The sequence below is a fragment of the Colias philodice genome, chromosome 1, assembly GCF_061535455.1.
Source record: "Colias philodice isolate Cphi_HAF_F1 chromosome 1, ilColPhil1 Martin Lab GWU primary, whole genome shotgun sequence".
NCBI lineage: Eukaryota > Metazoa > Arthropoda > Insecta > Lepidoptera > Pieridae > Colias > Colias philodice.
The window spans coordinates 11,719,177-11,741,161 of record NC_143086.1 but is presented as its reverse complement, the minus strand read 5'-3'; the positions used below and the strand labels follow the sequence as shown (position 1 = coordinate 11,741,161).

Here is a 21,985-nt window from a genome sequence, read left to right as displayed (position 1 = left end):
GAGTTTTAAATGTATGTTAAAACTTAAAAGATACACTGGTTTGAAGCGACAGAGATATATATGTATAGATATAATCAGTACATGCATTTTATGCTTAAATCTTAAATATAATTAATCACTTAATAATAAATATAACATAATTTATTTGACTAAAGTATACAGTTTTTACATAAAGAAAAAATTTACGAATAAAAATAATACTAATACTGTAACTACGGGAATGAGACGGTAGTTACGCGAAAATAATTTTGCTGCCGGAGAGTCGGTACCATAGTCGGTACAGAAAGGTTCATTAAATTATACCTGCATACGCAAATTATAATACATTCTTAACACAAGATAAGGCGAAATAATTCAGTCATAAATCTAAGAGCTTTCTTCGAGAATTACTTAAGAACATACATAGAGTAGCTCGCTTACTAGCTTATCTTTGGTATGATTTATCATAATACAACATTTAAGACTACAGCACAAGCGTTGCGTATGTGCGGAATAATATATCGGTCGAGTGATTTGTAATTTAAGCGCATCCCGGTTTGCGGAAGATACGCATCTCGCTGGTGGCGACGGCGATCCACTCGTTGCGGGCGGAGTCGAACCAGGTGAGGCCGAGCGTGTACTTGCCGTTGATGTTCACGTGCTGGCAGTGCGAGAACCACCAGCCGCCCTCGTAGTTCGCGGCGCAGTGCGTGTTCGAGATGTCGCGGTCGCGGTCGATGGCGGAAAACTCCATGTGGTTCTGGTACTCGAAAGCGTCGCTGGCGTTGCCCTTGAAGCCGCTCACCTCCAGCACGAAACCGGAATCAGCGCTGCCGACGGAGAAGTGGTCGTACTGGGCGTACCAAACGCTGCCGTAGATGTCGGTCATGTCGATCCTCATGGCGGAGCAGTTGTCGGCGGTGATCTCGTGCATGGATTGCAGACCGAGCCAGAATTCAGAAGAAGCGTCGCCGAAGCCCTGGACGTATTCATCGAATTTCCTGTTGAATTCGACCGTGCCGTTGTAGCGACGTTGGAGAAGTGTAGTGCCGTTGTTGCACCAGGTGTCCACGGGAGTGTTGCCGGGGTGGATCAGGTAGGTTCCAGGGGGACCAGTCACGTTGGAGCAATCCTTAGGCAGCTGTTTAACCAGATCCTCGTACTCACGTTCGACGGGTTGCAACTCCTTCACTTCTCCCATCAGCTCGGGAAGAGACACGATCTCCGTGTAGTTCGAATCGACGTGCGTAGCCTCGCTCTAGAGCAATAGAAATTATTTTTTGTTAACGCGGAAATACTAAAATCGTTTATCGAATGCGACATCAAATATTTACAGAAAGTATTTATTTTTAAAGTCAATAAAAGAAATGTAATATTCGAATATTCAATCATTCGAATCAAATAAAATGGAGCCAATCGGGACAGTTGAATTCTGCATTTATTATTTACATGCACTTTATTTATATTTGCCGGCATGGCTGGCAATAGCAAATATAAACAGCGCTGTGCAAGCAAATTTTATAAATAGTGGAATATATCAGGAATATAGCTTCGGGTTGTGTTACTGAGAGGACTTTGTGTGCTTTGCCATATTGATACCTCTCTGTTTGTGCACGAGAGAGGGTTCCCTCAGCTAGAGCGGAACTTGTGTAATTTGGATCAATGGCTGCTCAGTTGAATACAAACATCAATACGTAATTATTTGACCGTAATATTAATAACCGTTAATTCTAAAACATTTATCGAAGCAAAAATTACAGTACCTAATTAAGTAGTTAAATTAATATTTAAATCAAGTCCAAAGTTTGATCTAATTTTGAACCAATACTACCAATCAATAATTGAATAGAACCGACATCCAGCAAATACAAACTGAACTAATCTATAATTTACTATCACCAAACTGATGTAACGTCAGCAAAAAGGCACCAAACTCTTCACCTATAAAATTGTTTGAAACGTACCTTCAGGATGTGATCATTGAGGCGGTAGAAGTGTTGTTTGGCAGAGGCCTTGAGGTCGAGTATGGAGTCGTTCAGCTTGTTCATCTGCAGCCGCTCCAGCTCCGAGCGGTCGATGACGTTGCTGACGCTCACGGCGATCGCTTTCACGCTCTGCTTCATGTTCTCTTGGTTCTCGCGCAGGTACGAAGTCGCGGCATGCAACTAAACATTATGATGGAATTAGACATTGATTTGTTGGAAAGTATACGAAAATTAAACAAGTATGTGTTTTACTTTAACGATCTTTTAAAAAAATATTTCATTAAGCAAAATCCAAAATTTTAAAGGATAAATATTAGACACAAATACTACATTTCAATATATATAGTTAAAATAAGTTTAAGATTCTGCTCAAGAACATTCTAACTGAACGGTTTCAGTATATCGATAGGAAGTTAAAATGAGTAAAATCAAAAATGTCATAAGCTCACCTGAGCAAAACTAATATCCAACTTTGATATCTCCTTCCTGAACTCCGGGATCGTCTTGTCGACCTTGTTCTCAATGCTCTCGACGTCCTCCCGCAGCTCTAATAGGGATGCGTGGACTTTATCGAAATCGGATATTTTCTGCGATACATTTTTCAATTGCTCTCTCAGCGACTTAGTCTCGAGATCGAAGAATTCAATTTTGGCCGTAATTAGGTTCCAGTTGGGTTCCTCGATGCGGTCGAGACGTCGTTGAACGTCCAGTAATTGGTTCTGCAGGCTCTGCTGGTACGCGTCGAGTTGGTCCTGGCTGCGCGCCAGCCGCGAGATCTGAGTATGTATCATTTTGTTGTGCCGTATTTTGTGGCCTCTCTTGCTCTCGTGCTCCAAAACTTCGTTGTAGTTACCCATATTCATCTCGTCCAGTTGCTTCGCTTTCAACTGCAACAACGTTTCAATTAAATATCTATACATATAATAAATCTGTAGAAGGGTCAATTCTGTACATTGAAAATATTGAAGAAATAAATAGCAGGGGGTGTTACTGGATCGATACCAAACCCAAATATGTGATTAAAAAAATTTTTGTCTGTCTGTCTGTCTGTATGTGAAGACATCACGTGAAAACTACCGGTTCGATTTCGATGAAACTTGGTATAATTATACCTTATTATCCTGGGCGTAAAATAGGATACTTTTTATCCTGGAAAAATACGTAGAAAAAAATTTGTCTTAATTTTTCAGTTTTATCCATAGACGTTGTTCTGTAGAACCGCGAACACACGTTGCGTATTATTATAGGCCTAGCCGTATTTGGGTCCAATAGATATTTATAAGATGTCATTGTCAGAGTTACTCAAAATGGAGAAATAAACCATCCACGCGAAGACCGACATCCGCGCGGACGGAGTCGCGGGCGGAAGCTAGTTGTGAATAAACACATTTAAACCATGCCATTGCGAAGTATGGTATGGTTTAAATGTGCTTATAGGTCAAAATTAATTACCCCGACTATACATTAATATTAAAATATGATAATAACACTATTAAATGTGAAAACATAATTCAACGCATCCTTATTGTTTAAAAAATATCTATAGTCGCAGCTCGTAAACGAACTAATTACCGCTTTAGAATAAAATATACCTCTGGTAAAAATTCGGACGCGGGATATCTTAACTCCTGTGTTAAATTTATAGAGGATTTACATATAGAATAGTATTGATACAATGATTCCAAATGTTAACAAGAAATAAATATAATATACGAGTATTGATTCACAATTAATACTTGGTGTTATTATGCAATTTGCAAAAAAAACACTAATTATCGATAACATTCCTTTATTCATGTAAATGTAGGTTGTTAAATGTTATAGCTGTATTTTGCTTGGTGTACCGTAAAGAAATATTTTATTAAAGTACCTACTTATTATTATGCAATTATAAATGGTATGGCACTAGCAGATGTTCTGTCGTTAGTCGCTCTACAACTTTTCGAAACTTATCAATTAAATTTTACAATTTAAGTTTAAACGTATTTAAGATGCACTTTGATAGAAATATAGATTAATACATTATTTTAATTTGTAAATAAATATATTATTTCTTCCTTTTTAAATAATATAATTCCTTTCTAAATAAATATATTAATTACACCGAACTTAAAAAAAAGTCATTTCTATTTCAATATTACTATTGAAATTGTAACTAATTAATTCTGATTAAAGTAAGTCTAAGTTTTGTATAATGGATATCTCTCTTTAAACGAACAATCTTGACTTTACACGTTCAAAGATACGCTCATAAGAACGTATGTTTCAGTATGGTAATGGAGCTGCATAACGGTACCAGCGCGGTAAAACACATGTGACTCGTGACGTTACAGATGGCGACTTTGAAGGAGATGCCAAGGCATTAAATTGTTTATTTTGAAACTAGTATACACCAGCTTATACGTTGCAACTATGTGATGAACTTTATGCTTCGCCGTATAAGGGGTAATGACAGTGAACAATCCGAAATAACTTTCATCATTACACCGAAAGTGCTTGGCTCAATTATATATGTATCCTGATTGCAATCGCAGCAATTTGAAGGATAGATAATTACGGTATTGCAGGTAAGTGAAATGGCCGTGGCCATCTGCTACAAATCATTGGTAATAATTAAGGGGAGTCGAGAAACTGGTTTCACCACGCGGCCACTGAGGCCCGCCGACGCTCACTTATAAAAGCTTAATTCCTACGTCTTTTATTATTTGCATCAATGCACATGCATATTTCAATATTTTTATCGTCAATAAAGTAATTATTTTCTTTTTTACCATTCTTAATGTGTACGTGTTGCATCAACGGTGAGTATTATTCGTATGAAAGTATCGTACCTATAAATTTTGTACCTGCTTACGCTGCGAAATTTATCGTTGACTTTATTTCATCAGTTTCAGTTAACTACGCATTACAATATGGACAAGCCCCAAATGTGGTTATTGTACATTAAATTTAATTCATAGTGTTCCTATTCGAATGCTATTCGAGCAGCAGAATAAGAAGCGCTACACCGTAATCGCAGGCTGTGACGAAGGTCAAGTTAAACAGGCTCCGCAACAAGTGACCAGGTGTTCCAGTAAGATATAGATCCCCGTTTCTAGATATAGATACAATATAGGCCTGGCAGATGTTTGCCTATAATATTAATAGGTACCTTTATTTTAAGAAATTCTTGCCTTCTGCTAAATTATAAAATCCTATAAACAGCCCGGTGTTCACTCGATATTAGTTTTATGAGCTTACATTGACCATTTTCAAACCTAGCGTTGTTACACTAATAATGCGCTATTTGCTTCTCGGATTTCTCCATTTAAATAATTTGTGGATTCACAAATAATTTGGATAATAGACACATTAAATTCAAATATTTAGGCAATAAAATTTAAAACGAGAATCGAAATTTTATACAGGTAACGACTACTTTTTATATTTGCACGTCTTTTTTATCTTTTCCAAAATTCACGTACCCCAAATTGCAGGAAGAATGAAACTAGATCCTAATTTTATGAATTCTAGCTCATCTGATGAGAACGAAATTCCGATAGTAAAATTTTAATAGAATATTTTATATACTTGAATACCGAGTAACTTCGGAATCAGAATTTAACACCTGCCGACGGTCAAGAAAGCGGTTAATGACTCCCGTCATGATTTCATTTTATGTTAATTATTTTGTTTACGTTACATATAGTATTTCTTTATAAATCATATTAATTCAATTTAATTTACAAGACGAATGAAATAAGTCAATAAGCTCGTTATGAGAAGGGCATTACGGGGAAAGTTTATACAGACTCTTCAATTAAGGATATCGAAAAAGAAAAATTGATCGATCGGTATTGAACAAGTTGAATTAATTCTTGTGAATCCTTAGCACTTTAACCAAGAAAATTAGACGAAGCGAGACCTCGTAGCTTACGCCAAGTAAAAGTTAGTCGTTTAACATTAAATTTAACTCGAGAAGAACTTAATTCGGATCGAAATGCAGACTGGCCTGCCAATAAGTATTTTGAAATGAAGCTATTTATGCCCAGTCGATTTTTCTTTATTGGATGATTCTGTATCCATCCGAATCCGTTTTATTTTGTAAAAAGTAATGACAATTGGATAAAAAGAAAGATCATAAATGTTCCATTCTTTTTCAATTTCTTTAATTATTTTCATATTTAGTAGGTAATCAAATGTACTTTTTAAAAGAATGCGTTATTAACTTATCATGTTTGATTGTATATGAGTATAGGGGAAGACATAATTAAAATTTGAACAAGCTTGTTCACACGGGGCGCACCTGTTTGTTGTGAATTTGCACGTATCGTATGCGAGGGAAAAAGTTAATCTCGAACGTTAATTAATTAGTGCCGGGGATTGATTTTCGTGTAAACTGTGTCCCAGTCGGTGTGGTCTCAATTTTTTGCAAACATCCAAAAAATTTGTAAAAGCTGTTACGGATTTTGGATATAAAGTTTTTGTAAATAACTCTTAATACCAAAAGGCTTGATTAAATCAAACGTTAACCTATCCAATATATTGATTTAATTTAGGTATCGAATAATTTATGGAATGCCGCAGTTGCCACAGTTCGCATCGCGAAAAATTACATTGGAATGATTGAAAGTATTTGATTTAAAAATTATAAAGGTCAGTTGTTGAATTTTTATTGGAGTCGTCGCTCGGTCGGCTCTCTTTGTCGTTTTATTTATATTGCCATTGTGCATGTATTGAATGGGATTTCCGTGTTGCGTTTGCGAACCGCAAGGGTGAATACGTTTTGATGACAGGTTTTTTCAATATCCTTTATTACAAATGAAATCTTTTTTGTGCCCAAATTCTTCGGTTATACTTTGACCGAATTCTTCGAGATAAAAACTCAAAGGCAGGTGTAAGGTTTCACAAAGATTTGTATAAAGTAGCGGTCGAGCCCGCGTATCGGTTTGGGAACATTGCAATTATTGGAGCCATGTGGAGTGATATATACTCCCTTATTCCTTTGTGGGCTCGCATGAAAAGCTAGGAGGCGTGGGTGTGACGGTTGCCAACGGTCGTGTCCAGCAAGCGTGAAGCCGAGCTCCACCTGTTACTAACTAACTCTGAAATCTTCGACCTTAATGCCCGACCATTAAACCATCGCAAACGCATCGAACATCACGATTTATTCCAACGAACATTTCACATAGCGTTCGTTGAAAAATAACGGCCAAACGTCTGCATCTCGTCAAGTATTTCGTAACATATTCTCCGTAGAAAAATATTATAATTTCGCGAATCCGCTTCAAATATTTGTTCATGCATTCATCAATAGGCGAGGGATAAAAGCCTGCATCGCTAATGCACGAGTCTCATATCATAAATGTACTATTTTAATTTCCTTAAGAACAGGTCCGTGAATGGATCCTCGGGATTGTACAAACTACAAACGTCTTCTGTGGAAGTAATTTTATTATGAGTGAAGAAATTGAATATGCAATTCACTCTTGTACTCTCAGAATTCGCCGTGAAGGGAATTTTACCCGTGGGAACAAAAATTAATTATTTATTTACAAAAAGTAGACAGAAGTACGGGAGCTGGACGACTAACCGTGAAATTATTTAATGAAAGAGAGAACCCATGTCACATTGTATTCAAAAGTTCAATTCGATGTATTTATCTCTTTGAATAGACTGCCAATACATATGGATTAATTCGACCATAGTTAACATGAATATACTCATTTTAATTAATCAAAGTGCTTTCAGTTAATCATACAATTAAGAATTACAATCATTATAATGATATAGATTGTTGAGTAATACATTGAGTGCAATGTATTTCATTTAGTAATAATGGAATTATAAGTATAGTCCCAAACAAATTAATGATGAGACGATGATTACAGTTTTATTTTCCCAAAATTCACGTTAATTCATCTTAATCTTATCGCGGACTGTGTCCTATTAGCTGAGGCTCGTAAAATACGAGTGCCCAACTTTTGTTACGAGCATATTCCAACTAGAGCCGAGGTACTACAGCCGAGTTCGTATACTTATCTACGTGGTAATTTTCTACAACCTCACTGGCTGCATTATTCCGAGAGTGCAATTGCTATGCTGGGAGCTCGGGAATATATGTTCATAATTGTTCTTTAATTTTTAAGACCGCTTTTCGTGACTAGATTTTAAAGCAGGGCGATGTGTTAACATTACATTTGCAGAAGTACGAGATTTTAATTTCTAATTGCACGATAAAGTACTGAGCGAAATCGGTAACGACGTGACACTGTTCATAGAATTCAAAGGACATATTGGTTTTGTATAAACATAAAAAATACGAGGCACTGTAACTTGTCTAAAAAAAAATAAAGGATATGTTTCAACTGACCTCTTTAGAAAGCTTTCCGACTTGAGTCCTCAGCTGGGCGATCATTCCCCTCATTTGCTGATTTTCATATTTAAGTCTTCCAACTTCGCTGTCCAACTTGTCAATCCTAGTTTCTTGGGTCTTGGTGAGCTGCACCAAATCGGAAGCCTCCGTCAAAGCTTGCTTCAGCTGTAACAAATTTGCTATTTTACGAAGCTGTAAAATGTAGCGACATAAATTACTATGTACGGCGTTTTATGACACACTCGTAATACAGAAATATTTAGGAGCTATCTCGTAGTTCTGAATAGCGCATCTGATAAATTACCTATGTCTTAAAAAGTGATAAAATAAAGAAAGCGTAAAAACGAACGAGTTGTTAACTTATACATCTTAAATATATAGTTTGTCATAAGATCAATTCTTAATCACGTAATGTAGTTATCGGTTATCAGTTTGCATGTATATTAGAAGCGTACCTAGTGAACAACTTTGTTAGCTTGTCGCCGTAATATCATTATAACACAGTTACGAGCCGGAAGGGCGATGTGGGTGAAATTTTGCATTAATGTTTCCTCGCTAGAGCAGACTAGCGCTTATTAATTGTGTTATTATTTTAAAATTGAGTTTTCGATGCGTCTTTCTAAGAGTAATTCTTGTATATGAATATTTTATAAACGAATTACCAACTAGACTATCTGTATTGCTATTTTGCATTCTATGTATCCAGTTGTATAGTGAATTTTTGTGGCGTAAAGCATTTGTAGGATCTCTAAAGAATTTGTAGGAAATCTTACCTCATTCCGCATGACGTGAAGGTGTTTCAAAAGGGCCGAGCTGTTGACACTCTCGCCAAGTTCACGCATCTCCACTCGAAGCTCGTTCATGGAAGCCTTCGCCCATTGCAGAGTTGCCTGTTCGTTTTGCTCGTGGTTATCAGTCGGAGTCTGGTGTTGTCTGGAAATTTATCTTCGGTTAGATTCAGGATACAGTGGTAAATGTCAGGTCAGGGTCATTCGCTCAGCTCATTGATAAAACTATTCGCAACTTAAAACTATTGTAAAAATGTAGATGATTTTTATATCTGTGCATTGTACAATAAAGTGTTTTTTATTTATTTATGATCATGATTATTTTAAAGTATTAACGCTTCGTTTATGCACAATTTAACGTACTCAGATATCCGATGTCGACATTCATTTTTCATTTTTAATTGAGTAGATATTATAAAGCCATTATAATTAAAAATCCAGTGCAATTTCAGAGTGCAGATACAAATGAGTCGGTGTCATATGTAATGGGATCACATGTCTATCATATTTCGGGTCAACGATGGACGTTTCGAGCAGACTAGTTCAACGGAGGGAAATTTAATTTTCCCGTAAATCACTCGTATCCATCACGTACAATTCATTGCACCTGAAATTATGTTATTTGAATTGCACACGTACGTATTTCTTACGCTTAACTTGGGATTCAAATTGAATTGCTTAATAGAGGGAAAAATGATTGAGTATTTAATAGTGGACGTTTTGCATTTGCATATAATATAAAGTATTTTTTTAGGAATACATGTATAAACCACGCACAAACTAAAGCGGAGGGGAAATAGTAATTATTTCAATGATTCTTCTAACGGAACAGGATATATAGTGTTATGCAAGAACGCTTCTCGGACACCGTGTCTCCTGCGCACCCCCTCCGGCACCGGCAAATACGTTACGCATTTATTAGTTTAATATAAGGGGTTTAAGACGTAAATAATTGCTAAAGGGACATTACAAGTGACCGTTACCACTTATCAGTTTAAAATCTGAAATTCCTTTGATTTCGTTAACCTTTATAAATCTCTCTTCATCCTTCATATTGCCCTTATAACTGTATATTTTAATATCGATATTTTATTTACCCGATCTTCACTGGCAGACAAGATAAACAATGAATTAAATCTCGAGAGCAAATATTGTTTCTGTTTTATACAAGCAGTTAGCAGTCAGAAGTATTTCATTGGCTTAATGTTCATAATTGAGGGTAAGTTATAAATTGAAATCTATAGCGTTACGCGAATAAATTGAAGAGTCGCAACTCTGACGATCCAATTTTTCAATACAGATTTGTTATGGAGCTATCTCTTATATAAAGTGAAACTTACATCAATCCGATTCAAACTTTTCACTTGGTTTGTTCAACGATTTAAATAAAAATTATATAATTGTTTTATTCAATGTTTTAGCATGAAAGTTATGACTTTATATATATATATATATATATATATATATATATATATATATATATATATATATATATATATATATATATATATATATATATATATATATGTAGTTAGTATTATGATACTTACACCATCATATTTAAATTAACATTGATCAATATACTACTTTGCCAGAGAGAGAAGAGAAGAGAGGTTCTATTTAAATCTATACTAATATTATAAAGAGGAAAAGTTTGTAAGTATGTATGTATGTATGTATGTATGTATGGTTTTCACGCAAAAACTACTGGACCGATTTCAAAAATTCTTTCACCATTAGAAAGCTGCATCTTTACTGAGCAACATAGGCTATATTGCATTTTCAAAAAAATTAGAGATCCTTACCAAAAATGCAATAATGTAACCCAAGGTGTAAAAAAATCCTCAATAAAACTTCTGTCATCGCGTGCGCTGCGGAATCTATTGAAGATAGAACAAAAAAATGTTCTACGATATTATAGAATGGATCAATATCTACAAGAAAGTCCGCGATACCATATGTCCATCTTCAGTAGTTATGTTACTACAACAACTTTTTTACGTTTTCAAAGTAAATAGAAGCGCCGACAGTAATCAAACCATGTTATCCATACACATATATTAATCCTTATCCCATTAAATGATGTTTTATTATAGACTGTTTCAATATCAGCAAAATACTTTTTAAATGAAAAGAATTGGATATTTCATTCAAAAGATATAACGAATTTTTAAAAGTGTCAATCTACAGAAAATAGTAGGTATACTGTTCGAGCAGGCCGTAGTGCGGGGGTCACGGAGGAATTCTACCAATATGCGTCTTGACGGAACACAGTGGGGTTTTGGTCGGTAGGAATCCGACATAACCCCCTCACCCGGAGGCCGTGGGTATCTATGAAAGATTTCCCCACTAAAACAAAAAAAAAAAAGGCCGTAGTGCGGGACGGGGTAAAGGTGATTTTCATGTGATTTAAAATTAAACCTATAGTCCGACCTATAGTAGACTTTTCACTGTAACGATATCGCTATCTATGCGGGTGAAACCGCAGGGAATTGCTAGTATCTTATAAAAGGCCAATAAAGTTGTATGAACAGGCTTAACAAGCGCAGTGGTTCGTCGTTTACTACTTATTTAAGTAATTAAGTACGGTAACAATTCTATCTTCTTGAATAATTTAAAATGCACTGAAAACTTTGCGTTCGTCGATGGAAAAATACCGTTTAAAATGATATTTATTCCATCTCAAAGGTGGTTATAAAATTTTAGTCTTTGCTCAGAGAAGGTCATATATTATGGATTCAATGTAGAAAAATAATGCGACTCGTGAGAATTTGCATCAATCGTGCAGGTTAGCATGTGTTGCCGATCTCTTGACGGGGTCACAAATTCTAGATGGATGAGGTCGCGTTATTTTTGTCGTATGGAGTATTATTTATTCGCTTACTATTTACATTTCTTACTTCTACCAACCTTTATCAATCGATAAACACCTGCCGTATATATTTTTTTACTAAAAATTTTAATAATTTGATTCAAAAATATTGTATGAATGACGTGCGATAACGCGCCTCTTTAGAAGTTGGTTAAGCAAACAAAATACAGGATATATCGACCTACCATTTCTAATCTTATCAAAAAAATTGGAATGAAGTAAATATGACACGTGAAATAGTTTAATATACTTTCAACGTATACACCGCAACCACTATGTACCTAGATAAACCGCCTAAATACTTATATACGGCAAAAGTTAATATTCTGATCGGACAATAGTTGAATGAAGCTGTTCTTATTATAACGAATCGTAGTATACAAAGCCCATGCCAAAGGCCTATTTGGTTTCGAGTTATCACATTGACAGAATTCAACCGTATAGTGAAATTGGATGCATTGACGTTGGGCTCGGTAAACCTCTCAGAGACTTATTGAATAGCTCTTTATATCCTAAAATTGTGTCCATTGAAAGGACATTTGAATAGCAATTAATTTGCACCCTAGGCTTGTTAATACGGTGGCTATTGTGGCAACAGTATTTGTAGACCGCTGATTGAAATAAAACCAAAAATGTAATATGTATGTGGATAAATACAACGTTTTAAAAGTTAATCACAAAAATATATATCTTTATGTATGCAACTCGCATCATTTGTATTCTTTAATATTTAACGAACTTTCAAACAAATCTGTGAAATATAATTCCACTTGTATAAGACCGAAATCTCTAAGTACATACCTATTTGCTATGTTTAAGCAGTTAAAAGCTATCCGCATTCTTTATTGCACCTTGTTGTTATATTTCTAAGAGCAGATGTGTACACCATATGTCAGTTGAGGGCATTAGAAACAAAAAAAAAGTATAAAAAATTGAATAATATAACCCTTATATCACCCGCACGGAACCGAACGCCGTTTAAACTATTAAAATCGAAACCTACAAAATGAGCAGGTATATTGATAACAAGAAGACCCAAAATCGCTCGCAGATGGCAGACCACATTGGCCCGTGGCTCACCTTTCTTATCTTCCATTCTATTAAGTTTATTCATGCTCTAAATTACGGAATTTGATATCTAATAGACTAAGAGGTAAAGCGATTGGGTCTATTTTCCCGTGACAGACACGTGGCCGAATAAAAAATTCTAATCTTGCGTCGACCAAATGGTGTCCAAAACTTCTGCACCTGCCGTTTCTTTTACGAATTAGAAAATGTTTTCGAAAGACCCTAATTGACCATGGGCATGACCGCATAATAAATATACATTCAGTGGCCTGTTTCAAAATTACGTTATTTACCACTATATGCAATACATGTTTACATAATGCAACTATATTAAAAATAAAGTAAAAAGATTTTCCTTTACTTTAAGTAGAGCTTTTGCAAAATTACTATTTAGATTGATCGAGCACATTTCCACATAATTCAAGCAAAAAATCGTTCTAAATAAAGACGTTGCAAGGTGCTGTCGCCATAGTTAAAGCTAAGCTAAATACTTATTGAGTTAAGCAATATCGTATTTAGTTACAACGGTCCCGGACTTCCCGACTAAATTGCGATCAAATTTACATCATGACCATAATAATTATAATCAAGCGGGTCGATGGGTGGGTGTTCTTTTTTAATTTTACCCGCGCACACGCCATTTGCGCCTGCCGGATGTGTGCCCGTAGCATATTACTTCCGTTAGGGATATAAATAAACATCCCATTAGAGCCAGATGCTCGCCCCCATCGCCAGCATTACGAGCACTAGTTTTTGACTTGATTTCCACAAAAAGTTTGTATACAAATTACAACATTTATGAACAATTAATTATTATGCCAATCAAACGCACGAGCAATTCCACCAATGCCGAGTATCACCGACTCTTTTGTAAAATATTTCAACCATTCAATTTCCGAATTTTTTGACAACAACGTCGAATGCAACATGTTAGAACTACAAAGCTTTGGTATAAAATGTTTTACCTGAAAGCTTTGTTCGTTAAAAGTATAAATACGTGGAAAGGGGAATATGTCGATGTCAAAAGCATAGAAACGTTTAATGTTTTAATGAAATAATACCTTTTGACCCGTATGTATAGACTAAAGTATGTATGGGTAATATATTGAAATGGCAAAGGAAACTGGTTGTATTAATTTCTTTTATTTTTACGATAAATACATTTCAATATCAATGTGTGCGATTAGGCTGCTGGGATGTGCATCTATGCAATAGCTAGTAGAAAATAAAACGAAATAAGAATTGACACAGGTACAAAGCGCAAACACCTGGCGATATTGTATTTCAAGTATGCAAACTAATTTTGTAGCATAAGAAACACATTTCGTACCGACTTCCACTTTTTGATAATAGATATCAGAATAAAGTTAAACTGGCTTATTTAAACATTAGATAATATTTTAGGAACTACGATCAAAACATCTAAAAATTCATGTTGTTAGTATATTTAAGAACTCTTAATATAAACGAGAAAGGCTCAACTATCTTTATTCATCGAGTCTAGAAAGTAAGAACATTTTTCATCTTAAAAGAATATCATAAATAATATTTTCATTCGCAGAATCAAGTCCTACGCTTAACTCTTGTGCCGTAATTCAAACATCAAGGATACGAAAGTAACGTGAACGTCGAGTAAGTCCCCCGAGGAAGGCGAGAAAAATATCGCGCTGATCCAATGGCCTGGTTCTCAATGAGTGGCCCTTGTTATTCCGCAGTCTCGAAACACCACTTTTACTTAACAAGTTTTGTATTACGGCACGCCTTGACAAACTTCAAATCTCGCGAATATGACTCGAGAAGCCCTTAAGACCGTTTAGATTTTAATTCCACTCGTTGGCTTTTTGGAGAACGCAATTTTTGGTAATGTTTTATCTTCAATTCTATCTGCCGAGTCAAAGAGTGAACAATAACCCACAATTTTACTTTGAACAAAGTTTCTTGGAGCGTATCATTTGACTCGATGAAGTTATCCAGTTGAGACAAAGAAGTAAATATTTACGTTTGCTAAAACCTTCACGTGTGAGATGCCTTTGAGGCTTATAAATAATTTAGTGGGAACTCAAACATAAGTTACAGTTTAAAAACGTGAGTGTTTTATTTCGCAAAAAGTTACATGTAGAGTACCTACTGATAAAGTGAACCGCACAAAACGGAGAAAATCAGTTTATATTTAAGCTACGATCAAATACCAACCGAATTCCGGACGATAATAATATGCACTAAAGCAAAGCATTTTGCGTACGCTCCCATGCGGTATTAATACGGATTCATGAACAGAGTAAAGACAAACGTTCGGATATACCTACAATGCATATCATTAACTGGATTGATAAAATGATGTCCTACCTTTGATAGCTCCGTGTGTATGAACTGTTATCTAATTTGTAGGAGTTTCTATTAAATGCAATGGATTATCCACGACTGTAACTAAAATTATTGAATGCGCAATGAGGTTTATTTGTATAATATCAATAGGTACGCATCTAAAACTTACATCAGCATATCTGAGTAAAGCGTCTATAAAGTTTACTCAGGTAATCATCTTATTTGGAATTAGGGAATGTAAGGCGAATGGCAGTTCTGGTGCAAATATCAAACATCTATGCTATTATATTATCTTAAACGATGATTTCAATGGCCCATTCAAAAGTTGCGGCCCCCCCGATGGGCCACAATCAGGTACGAAACCTTCGCGCCGGTAATTCTAGGATTTGGGAGTGTGCTAGATGACGAGCTGGGTTTTTTTATTTTTTTGGTTCAATAATGTAAAGATTAAGATTTTTTTTATTTATAAAAGTAAAGTGGAATGCCACGCGCTCGAATGATACATGTTCAATAACTTAAATAAAATTCAAAAACAAATCTTTAAAATCTAAAGTTAATGAAATAGTTTTTCACAACTACCTTGTTTAACCCCACATAATAATTATTAATTAACAAGCATTCTATTAAAAAGACATTCATGTAACATTCAGTTTAAGACTGAGCTTTTGCATAATCTGTAATGAGCAGACATAGAGTGGGCAACGTATGCAAGTGATAACTTCGTCGGGAGTACCTACATCAGTAATCCGACTTTTAGACGTATGCAGAAAGAAAGCTGGAAACTTATAAGCGCTTATCGGCGCTTGTCAGCGCTGGTAACCCGATAAGCGCTGAACGGCGCAGACAAGTTCCGACAAGCTTCAACACGCGCTGTTCAGCGCTGGGCGCTGCCATATAAAATAATTTGTCTTGGTCTGCTTCAAGTTTCAACCGGCTTCCTTTGTGTAGAACGAACCAGCGCTGACAAGCGCCGGTAAGCGCTTATAAGTTTCGAGCTTTCTTTCTGAATACGGCCTTAAATACTTAGCATGAGAACTCTGTAAAATTGAGATAAGCGTGTTGTTGCTAGTATGAAGTAGGTACGAGTATTTCGGATTACACATTTTCTGACTCGAAATGAACATTAACAGAAGTAAAATTAATTATCATATTTTTTTTATAATCGTCTTTTACATTAAAAATAATTATTTCCAATAAAATCATCTCACCATACAAGCAAGTTAAGACAAAGTACAACCACAGGTACAACGATGAACGATTGAAGTCGCGTTTATCCAACAGTAGGTAGGTAAGTATGTAATAAATTTTGCATTTATAATTTTTATTGCAGTAGATTCCTAACAATTTATTAAAAGCTTAGTTTATGGTAAAAATTATACCTGTTAAAACCTGCTTTTAGTATTGTTTATTACTGTTTTTAACCGACTTCAAAAAAAACGAGGAGGTTATCAATTCCGCTGGTATAATTTTTTTTGTATGTATGTACACCGATTACTCCTAGGTTTCTTAACCAATTTACGTGATTCTTTTTTTGTTCGATGCGGGATGGTGTCGAATTGGTCCCATAAAAATTTTATTCGGATAGGCCCAGTAGTTTTTATTTTATGAGCCATTTTTGTCTGTAATCGATGACTTAATTGAAATGTAGCAAGTAACTTTGATTCACTTCCCGGGTAACCGATTGAGCTGAAATTTTGTATACGTATGTATGTAAATTGGATAGCGATGAAACATTATTTATCATGACATAGAGCTGATTTGATGATGGAATCGGAAGGTGGCCATAGGAACTCAGTAATAAATTGACTCAACTTTATCGACATTGGGCTCGTTTGATTCGTGTTGAAAAATACACTAAAAAGTATTAAATAAAAATAACTGCGTTAAAAACAATCGACTTCAAAAACAGAAAAGAAAATTATTTAAAGAAAAATTATTTAGATGTGCTATTTATTAAATAGGTTTGAAGTCGGTGCCAAACATTAAGCACTTAGTATTAAGCCCGTGCACCGACATCAAACCTTTTTAGTAAAAAGCACATCTAAATAATATGTAGTAATTAATAATATCAAATCTTTTTTATTTTTTACTTTTCTGTTTTTGAAGTCGGTTGTTTTTAACGCAGTTATTTTTATTACTTTGTTCTACACGCTATGCATTAGAACTGCATTGCAAGGAAAGGTTAAATGTATTTTTTATATTATCCATGTAAAAGGGTAGGTTAGACCGGCCAATAACTTTGTCAGATAAAATCGAAGAAGTTTATTTTACGCAATAATATTATTTTTAAATTATAATCGAACAATTTTAATAATACATGATCAAATTACATTTAAAAAGAATGGAAAAATAAATCATGAACATGGAAAAAGTTTACAAAATATTGAACACATATAATCAATATTTAAATTAAATAAAGAAATTAAATTCAGAAATTTGATTGAAATTTGAATTAATTAAATAAATAAAAGAAAATAAATTTATTTAATAAGTAACCAATGAATAGGCGCTCAAATAAAAATATGTACTTTTATAAAGTGTTTAAAAAATACAAAAAAATAAATAATGATATGATAATTGATGCTTAGTTGGAAAAAGAAAATAAAACAAATTTGCCGTCCAATTATAAAAAAAATTGCATATCAAAGCAAGTCGCAGTGGCACTTAAACGTCGCAGCATCGATACATTATAATAAAAGAGTCGCGACGCGTTTTATAGAGTAGAAAAAACAAGGATTACAATCAAGATAATTATTTAAAACATAAAACTATTAAAAATGAATGTTTGAACTTATAATTAATTTTTACAATTAAACTTACTTGAGCTCTTCAATTTCTTTCTTCAACTTGGAGATATCAGACTGGTGCATGTTCTTCAGGCTCTCGATCTGCTCCATCATCGCCTTCATCTCCTGCTTGAACTGCATCTCAGCTCCATTCACAGTCCATAAACATAATATTAAAAACGCACAAATGTTCAAGCACTTCATTTTCGCGCTCAAGTTAGTACCGATACAATCCGCTAGGGGTGTACGTGCACCTCGGCCGGTAGCTACTGCGCGAATGCGTTGCGACCGCTCTTGAGCCTTATTAATACACTAGGGCTGTGCGTCCAAAGCGCAGATGCGTTCAACAGTTGTTCCAGCCTGAAGCGAAGCCTTCATAACTCGCCCCAATCACAACCTTATTGACAACGCGTAGAAATTATGATCGTATCTCCTTTTTTTGAACGTTACTTTTTGAATTTAAGGTGAATATTAAGGCTTCTCGTGTAATTAGTACAGAATTTTTGCACAGTTTTAAGTTTAGGTAGCTTTTTTACCTGAGTTCGCTGCAATAAGAATAACATGCTTTTATTTTAATATGATTCAAAATTATAGGTATAGTATTGGGATGTTCATAAGTGGCGCTAGAGTGATTAAAATAAAATATGCCCCGCTATCTTTATACAGTATCTATAGATATTTCTGCGCTATTTCAATCCCTTGAAACATGTAAAATTCCACAATAAAATAATCTGCAGGTATTGCAACAAAATCTTTTTGAATACCGTGTAATCGCCAATCGCTCTGTCCATCGATACCTTTGAAAAGCTTTTATATTAATAGATACACAGACAAAGCTTTCGGTCAAAAAAGAAAAAACTGTTTGACTCTATTTGAGGACAAACTACGAGTGCACTCAGCACTCACAGAGAGTGAACCTAACTATTCTACCAACTACATTCACTAATCACTGTCGACGTCTCTGTCCGCGGGAAACTAGGAAAACACTCGCTCATAGATTGTGTGTTTTTCTTATAAAGTTCTGCGAGGTTGGAGATTTTGCTAGTTTTGTAATGGGATTACAATATGAAGCATCTTACAATATAGCTTAAGTGATTAGTGTTAAATTCTGGATCTGCATTGATTCCAATAAATAAAAAAAAGTATGCCTTGAGAAGCTTTTTCGTACCTATTTTCGAACTTCGGTTAATAACTATTAGTTAATTTCATAATTTTGCTACCGACTTACTCGCCACATACTGACCCTCACAATCTAATGTCATCCTCATCATCTCGATACCATTTACCGTAGGATTTAATGAGGGATTTCTTACCTTGCACTACACTTCTACGGATTGACGGTTGACCTTCTTGAAACATTATTTCTGAATCGATAAGACACGTGGCCTTACAAGAAAAAAGCGTAGTCTTCTCTTAAATGCTGGCAATACACCCACTGTTCTCCTATAGTTTCATGGGTGCTTTTGAGCGTCCGCGTCGGCCATCATAACAAATTGTCCTGTAATCATAAGCTCGCATGCCCATACCATGCAAATTAATAATAAGAAGTAGAAATAAGATAATAAATAAAATAAAAATATCTTTATTTCACAAACGTAGTGCAATGAGAAAGATTTAAGGATATATCTTTAACATTATTCCTTGGCTAATGTCTTAAATATCTACCAATTAATACCTAATAGTCCGGGATACATCGCCCATTTTTGCAAGTGATTACTATCAAGCTAATTTTTCGTGAGTAGCTTTATTTTGATGAGATGCCCAATAATTTCATGTACGAAACTCTCGATTGTGGTAGCTACCAGAGGAAACAAGGATAAAATATTTTGATTTGATGGTTCTCAAATATTAATTACTAAACTGAATGTTTTTTTTTTGTTCAATCTCAAGATAATTATCTAAATTATTCGAAAAAATATTTGTCCTACAAAATCTATGGTTTGATCAAAGAGTCTTCCTTTCCAATGTGTATCGATAACGAAGTCATCATAAATGATTACTAACCAGCTGATTTTTTTATTTTCACTTATTTAATACTTATTTAATTCAACAGACGTATTGTCCTACAAATTGCGTAATAAATATTTGAGAACCGTCAAATCAAAAATTTTTATCCTTGTTACCTCTGTAAGCTACCACAATCGAGAGTTTCGTACATGAAATTATTGGGCATCTCATCAAAATAAAGCTACTCACGAAAAATTAGCTTGATAGTAATCACTTGCAAAAATGGGCGATGTATCCCGGACTATAATTATTTACCACATTTACATTGTACGACGAACATTTACCACAAAGGTGTCAAAAATGATTTACAATGACTGATTCAACAATATAGACAAATCGAAAATTCTTTGCCCGAACATCAATACAAGGCTAGATCCGGGCAGCGTTTATGCAAAAGCTCCGTTTGAGTTCTTTGCATTCATTCCAGTCCTTCCACCTTTCGCTCATAATTTGACTGTATTATGCTCAATATGGTGCGGGCGGTGCTTTTTTAACTAACTTTATAAAAGGATTTCTCCAAAAAACTGTAATTGTTTACAATAAGAAACAGCTTTCTCTCCTTTAATTATAAATATACCTACTTCTTCAGAGTACGTACTACTACATGTACGAATTCGAAGACCTCATCCATAAGTAGGTATAAGATACAAAATTAAATACTGATTAAATATATTCCTGTCAGCTAATCTTAATATTTAACGAATACAAAAATGTATCTATAAAAATGGTAATTTAATACATATTACGAAACCATTCAAATAAGCTCGCTCGCCAGGAGTCACACTAGCGGCGTCATATGTGCCAAGTATAATTTATTTTTTACCGCTATTTCAATGTTTTTATTACGTACTGAGTACACATAATACACGCGCGCAAAAAGGAGAGCTCCAATGCAATCTGGTGCGTTTACAGATCGTCCTTACAACTTGTTTGAATAGAACGTTATGTAACTTATATGAGTTTCACATGGAGCTGTTGAAAATGTTCCTTTTTCATTTGACATAATTAAATCGTGATTAAATCCAATAACATGCTTCAATAAAATACATACTATAATTGCAATAGCGAGTGGACATACATTAATGAAAATCAATAACAATAACGTAAGTGCGGCGTGAAAATTCACATTAAATGTATAACTTTGCTATATCTCTGCTGATTGAAATGTACTGAAAATTTGAGCAGCTTATCATCAAATGTTTTTCTGATTTTATTGAGTTAAAATTGAATCTTATATCGTCCTAGTTAATACCAAAAGTTATCAATTGCTTGATCTTCTTAAAGCAGACGCCGATAAGAAGCCCGAAGATGCGTTCTGTGGCGGGTTATATATTGATTAAATCCAATTCTATTGTAACTGCGCAGAAAACTAAATGGAAGAGTTAAATAAATCGTCCTAAAATTATGTGAGTACAAATAAGATGTCGTGCAATTAAATTTAGTTTACTTCGCGTAATACACTGAGCGCGGATTATATTGTTACAAGTTATTTCGTCTTATAATAGAGTTGCGCTAAACTTTTACAAGTGTAAGTTTGCTATCTTTAGGTACGCTTTAAAGTTTAAACTATGATTATGCTTTATATATATTTTAGTTTAAAATCTTACTATTACCTTTAAATGACTATAATATTTTTTACTTCTATATTCGATATTATCCAGATTAACGACTAATTGTATTTAGGAGACGACGCTTTCTTTTCCTTATCATATACCAAACCCACAATGACAAATATGGATTAAGAATATTCGAAGACAAATACGGATTAATTGGATAGAGATGATACGATAATAAAGAAAAGCAAAAAAAGTACTTCAATC

The 21,985-nt window shown here is 34.7% G+C and overlaps 1 protein-coding gene across 1 annotated transcript; it reads right to left on the bottom strand.

The window, feature by feature from the left end:
- Window positions 1–31: 31 nt before the first annotated feature.
- LOC149491374 (protein scabrous-like) lies at window positions 32–18,421 on the bottom strand. The gene is made up of 6 exons (XM_089694346.1): window positions 18,193–18,421; window positions 9,093–9,252; window positions 8,317–8,484; window positions 2,414–2,851; window positions 1,944–2,144; window positions 32–1,237 (listed from the first exon to the last, which is right to left on the bottom strand). Exons 1-6 carry the CDS (start codon window positions 18,360–18,362, stop codon window positions 521–523), a joined length of 1,854 nt encoding a protein of 617 aa, XP_089550472.1. The 5' UTR covers window positions 18,363–18,421; the 3' UTR covers window positions 32–520.
- Window positions 18,422–21,985: the final 3,564 nt, after the last annotated feature.